At 36.5% G+C, this 6444-nt stretch overlaps 1 protein-coding gene across 1 annotated transcript in view; it reads right to left on the minus strand.

Annotated features, from left to right (window-relative positions):
• Nucleotides 1–6211, minus strand: part of LOC128664547 (aminopeptidase N-like) — a 108730-nt gene extending 102519 nt beyond the window's left edge. The window contains exon 1 of the mRNA XM_053719365.1: nt 5433–6211. Within this exon, the coding sequence (XP_053575340.1) occupies nt 5433–6211 (779 nt within the window). The remainder of the gene's footprint in view (nt 1–5432) is intronic.
• Nucleotides 6212–6444: the final 233 nt, after the last annotated feature.

A 6444-nucleotide genomic window follows, 5' to 3' on the forward strand; every position in this document is an offset into this window, starting at 1 on the left:
AGGTGACGGACATCAATCTGCCCGATCGTATCCCTACTAGCAGCCGAACTACTTGTGCAATAATAAATGCCGACAGCGTATGCGGATCATGTCTGTCCAACAAATGATAAATCGGCCCCATAGACATATATATAAGTGCATTGGCGCCCTTTGTAGTTAAGTTGATAAAAACATTAAAAAACATATTTATGCAATATTCGTTTTTCTATGTATTTACTGTAAATATTTCACATTCAAATGTTCTGCACAGTGCAGAATATGCTTTTTTCTATTTTTAAATATATATATATATATATATACATATATACCTATATATAATCATGTGTGTGTGTGTGTATATATATATATATATATATATATATATATATACATACAGTATAAAGGTATAAACATATTTTATATTGTAGAAATATTTATTTACGAAAAAATATATATATTATTGTATGTGAAGAACATTGGAATGTGAAATATTCATATTTTCATGTCGGGTTAGCGCACAAGCAAAAACTATTTATTTTCAACTCATAATACAACTGCAAAAAGTTTACTTCTAGCGCAGTTTTAACGCTCGAGCGGGAGTGTTAATTAGCGCTCCACTTGTAATCTGGCCCAAAGGGAGGTCTTACCAGGGGCACTATACTTTCTACTCTTGTGTCTTCTCCCTTTTTATTATGCTAATGTCTTGTTTGTTTTAGGAGCAGCTGCAGGGCATTAAGCCTAAGCACTTCTTTTTAGTTTGTTGTCAATCAAAGCCTTTTTTTTTTGCATGGAAGAAATGAAAAATATGAAGTAGAAGCTGTTTCAGTTGTTCACAGAGCATTAGTAGAAAGGGCATATACGTCAGTGGACATTAGTACAAATTAGTACATCATGATAATGTTTACAAGCTGCTGTTTTGTATAGTAAATAGAACATTTCTCCAAGACTTGTCCGGTGTAAGTAATACAAACCATGCCTATTTTTGCTTCCAAAGAGTATCTTAGTATCTCATTTGCCGTTTACCAACCCATTCTCCTAGTTTTTCAGGTAACCTTGAACAGCAATTGTATTTTATATTGCTATTGCTCTAGTTTAATCAAATTATGTTAACCCAACATTTTGTAGCTGGATATTCCTGCTTACTTAATAAAGATATTATTTAACAATACATTATCTGTATGTTTTTTCATTAATTTGTATAGTTGAGGAATCTCAAAAGCTGATCTATAGGTTTGTACCAATACATTAAATCCTAATAGCATTTTTAGAGAAAATTAGGGATAAAGAAGTGATTACATTAAAGGGACAGTCTACTCCCGAATTATTATTGTTTAAAACAATAGATTATACCTTTATTACCTATTCCCCAGTTTTGAATGACCAACACAGTTATATAAATACCCTTTTTACCTTTGTGATTAACATATATCTAAGCCTTTGCAGACTGTCCCCTTATTTCAGTTCTTTTGACAGACTTGCGTTTCAGCAAATCAGTGCTGACTCATTAATAACTGCATGGGAGTGAGCACAATGTTATCTATATATGAACAAGTACAGTCTAGCTGTGAAAAACTCTCCAAATGCACTGAGATAAGAGGCAGCCTTCAAGGGCTTAGAAATGAGCATATGAGCATATCTAGGTTGTTTAGCTTTGAACAAAGAATACCAAGAGAACAAAGCAAATTTGAAGATAAAAATAAATCGAAAATTTGTTTAAAATTGCATGCCCTATCTGAATCATGAAAGTTTAATTTTGACTAGACTGTCCCTTTAAGAGCCTGTGGCAGTGGGACGTGGAAGTCAGACAGTCAGTCAGAGGGACATTAAACAGCTGGACACATCTTCGACAGAATAGCTACTACTCACCATGCTATTATTTTTCCGCCTGTGCATGTATGTCTCTTCTATTTTATTGCCAGCTGTTCTCTTATGCATTTTCATAGTGGTGCTGCCATCTTAGAACTTGGAATATTCTGGCACCGTGTGAAGAATTAGTGAATCTTCATAAATCAGTGACGTTATGGGTTTTATCACAGCTGTATTGTACACTGTCACCTAGATTACGAGTTTTGCGTTAGAGGCTATGCGGTGCTAACGAGCAGTTTATGCTCACCGCTCACTTACAGACAGCGCTGGTATTACAGGTTTTTAGAATCCCGGCGTTAACCGCAAAAAAGTGAGCGAAGAGCAAAATTTGCTCCACATCTCACCTCAATAAAAAAAAGAACACCTGCAAAAAAGCAGCGTTTAGCTCCTAACGCAGCCCCATTGATTCCTATGGGGAAATAAAAGTTATGACTACACCTAACACCCTAACATGAACCCCGAGTCTAAACACCCCTAATCTTACACTTATTAACCCCTAATCTGCCGCCCCCGACATCGCCAACACCTACATTATACTTATGAACCTCTAATCTGCTGCCCCCAACATCGCCGCCACCTACATTATATTTATTAACCCCTAATCTGCCGCCCCCAATGTCGCTGCCACCTACCTACACTTATTAACCCCTAATCTTACACTTATTAACCCCTAATCTGCTGCCCCCAACATCGCCGACACCTACATTAAATTATTAACCCCTAATCTGCCGCTCTGGACACCGCTGCCACCTACATTATACTTATGAACCCCTAATCTGCTGCCCCCAACATCGCCGCCAACTACATTAAAAATTACTATCATTAACTAAATAAATCCTATTTAAAACTAAATACCTTTAAAATAAACCCTAAAATAGATACAATATAACTATTAGTTACATTGTAGCTAACTTAGGGTTTATTTTTATTTCACAGGCAAGTTTGTATTTTTTTAACTAGGTACAATAGTTATTAAATAGTTATTAACTATTTAATAACTACCTAGTTAAAATAAAGACAAATTTACCTGTAAAATAAAACCTAACCTAAGTTACAATTATACCTAACACTACACTATAATTAAATTAATTACCTAAATTAAATACAATTAATTACATGTAAATAAAATTATCTAAAGTACAAAAAAACAAACACTAAATTACAGAAAATAATAAAGAAATTACAAGATTTTTAAACTAAATTTCAGAAAATAATAAAGAAATTACAAGATTTTTAAACTAAATTACAGACAATAATAAAGAAATTATCTTAATTGAAGGGACACCATCTTGGATGACGTCATTTAAATGAACCTTCATTCTGTGTTTAGCCGTCGTTTGAAGAGGATGCTCCGCGTCGGAAGTCTTGAAGATGGACCCGCTCCGCGCCGGATGGATGAAGATAGAAGATGCCGTCTGGATGAAGACTTCTGCCCGTCTGGAGGACCACTTTGCCCGGCTTGGATGAAGACTTCTCCCGGCTTCGTTGAGGACTTCGGCCCAGTTGGGTGAAGATGTCTCCCGGTAAGGTGATCTTTAGGGGGTTAGTGTTAGGTTTTTTTAAGGGGGGATTGGGTGGGTTTTAGAGTAGGGTTGGTTGTGTGGGTGGTGGGTTTTAATGTTGGGGGGGAATTGTAAATTTTTTTTTCAGGTAAAAGAGCTGATTACTTTGGGGCTATGCCCCGCAAAAGGCCCTTTTAAGGGCTATTTGTAATTTAGTGTAGGGTAGGGCTTTTTTTATTTTAGGGGTTTTTTTTTATTTTGTTAGGGGGATTAGATTAGGTGTAATTAGTTTAAAATTCTTGCAATTTGTTTATTATTTTCTGTAATTTAGTTGGGGGGGGTTGTACTTTAGATCATTTTATTTAATTGTAATTAATTGTATTTGATTTAGTTAATTAATTTAATTGTAGTGTAGTGTTAGGTGTAATTGTAACTTAGGTTAGGTTTTATTTTACAGGTAAATTTGTCTTTATTTTAACTAGGTAGTTATTAAATAGTTAATTACTATTTAATAACTATTCTACCTAGTTAAAATAAATACAAAGTTGCCTGTAAAATAAAAATAAACCCTAAGCTAGCTACAATGTAACTATTAGTTATATTGTAGTTAGCTTAGGGTTTATTTTATAGGTAAGTATTTAGTTTTAAATAGGAATTATTTAGTTAATTGTAGTAATTTTATTTAGATTTATTCAAATTATATTTAAGTTAGGTGGGGTTAGGGTTAGGCTTAGGTTTAGGGGTTAATAACTTTATTATAGTGGCGGCGACGATGGTGGTGGCAGATTAGGGGTTAATAAATGAAGGTAGGTGGCGGCGATGTTAGGGCCGGCAGATTAGGGGTTAATAATATTTAAATTGTGTTTGCGATGCGGGAGTGCGGCGGTTTAGGGGTTATAATGGCGGTGATGTCTGGTTCGGCAGATTAGGGGTTAAAATATTTATTTTAGTGTTTGCGATGTGGGAGGGCCTCGGTTTAGGGGTTAATAGGTAGTTTATGGGTGTTAGTGTACTTTTTAGCACTTTAGTTAAGAGTTTTATGCTGCAGCGTTGTAGTGTAAAACTTAACTACTGACTTTTAAATGCGGTACCAGGCTTGACAGGAGAGGGTCTACCGCTCACTTTTGGTCAGACTCGGAATACCGGCGCTATGCAAGTCGCATTGAAAATATAGGATACGCAATTGACGTAAATGGATTTGCGGTATTTCCGAGTCTGGCCAAAAAAGTGAGCGGTACACCTGTACCCGCAAAGACTCGTAATACCAGCGGGCATTAAAAAGCAGCGTTGGGACCAGTCAACGCTGCTTTTTAAGCTTAACGCAAGACTCGTAATCTAGCCGTTTGTTTTTTCACACACAAAACAGGTTGGGAGGTTTAAATGTTTGCAGTTTTTTTTTTGCACTTTAATAGTTACATAACAGATATATAAAAAGCCAGATAAGTAAAATAGAGCAATACAGCCACTGCTCCCACCAGTGTTCCTTCTAAGGACAGTTTTGTGAGTCAGTTAATAAGGGAACCACACCTTGCAGTCTTCATTGCGTAGTGTTTGCTAATTACTCTATTTAAACTGTTTCAATGCTGGGCTGCTAACAAAATTGGCTTTAGAGGGACATTGGCTCCCACTCTCTATAATGAACACTAAACCTGAAGCACACAATTCAGCTTTCAAAAAAACATCAGCATTACTGATCTGTGAAAGCACATTTCTTCTGTCACAGAACTCAATAATATCTAAGCTATCAACCATCTAAAGAATGGCTTTGAAGATAGCTGCAGTCACATAAGGAAAAACAATATCATGGTGGGTAGTAACCACAGTAGTTTAATGTCCCTTTAAGAATATTTATAATGTTTGTCCCATTTGACTTTTTACATTATCTTTTTATTATTGATTAACAATAATCTAACTCTTTATAGTTTAGAATAAGCACATACACGATTGCTAGCTAAGGTTTACTTATCGCTAGGGAACAAACATACCTATGTATACTATCTATGATATTCCCATATAGATTTTTAAAAAACACAGGCTAAAAAAGTGATGCAGGCAAAAGAGATACCATAATGACTCTCCTCTTACTTTGTTTTACCATCTTCCACGTATTCGCTCCTGTAGAATCCAGCCAGGTCATCTGCCAGCTCCCCTTGAAACACAGTGTGAAGAGAGTACTGTTTGCCAGGCTGCAAGTTTTCAGCCACCTCTACAACCAAATATTGTGTTGGCACCTCAAGAAAAGTCCTTGTTAAAGGGACATTTGAGCCAGTTTCTTCATTTTTAAGGACAGCGTGATGCCCAGACTGTGTGGTATAATTGAGTTTGTTGCTGTGAATAACTACAAGTTTGGTGGTCTCGTTGCACAAGAAAAAGACAGTGCTTTTGCCTTCAAAGATGTAGAGTCCTTCTGGATTCTTATCTAGGTAAGGTTGCAGCTCAATATCATAGTGATGTGGTACCAGCGATGTTGGAAGTCTAAGTTTGTGCCAAGGTTCATTACCCACAGGGCTAGTGGTTGCAGGAGACAATGTAGAACCTGTGCCAACCGTTGAATCTGTATTGGTTGCAGGAGACAATGTAGAACCTGTGCCAACCGTTGAATCTGTATTGGTTGCAGGAGACAATGTAGAACCAGTGCCAACCGTTGAATCTGTAGCGGTTGCAGGAGACAATGTAGAACCAATGCCAACCGTTGAATGTGTAGTGGTTGGACTTGTTGCTACAGGTGACTGTTCGTTCTCATTATTCTTGGCTTTTTCTTGTGAAAAAACAACTGCAAGAGCTATTATTGTAGCCACAGCAGCCACAGAGAATAAGATGGCAACAAATGCTATGAGCTTGCTGACATAAAACCCCTTTGCCATGTTGCTGGGTGAAAGTGGTGCAAAGTTGTGTGAACAACAGCTAGTTCTTTTATAGTTTCTCCTGTAAAAAGATGGAGGAAGAGGGTCGTACTTGTGCACTAAATGGTGAAAACATTAACTAGATGGAACAAAGGTTGTGAGATGCTTAACTCTTTATCTTTTCAAATCTTCATCTGTCTTAAACATTGACAGAATGAGCTGTTCATATACTACTCAGAGAAATTCTTTTTCTG

This window comes from Bombina bombina, chromosome 6 (assembly GCF_027579735.1).
Source record: "Bombina bombina isolate aBomBom1 chromosome 6, aBomBom1.pri, whole genome shotgun sequence".
Lineage (NCBI taxonomy): Eukaryota > Metazoa > Chordata > Amphibia > Anura > Bombinatoridae > Bombina > Bombina bombina.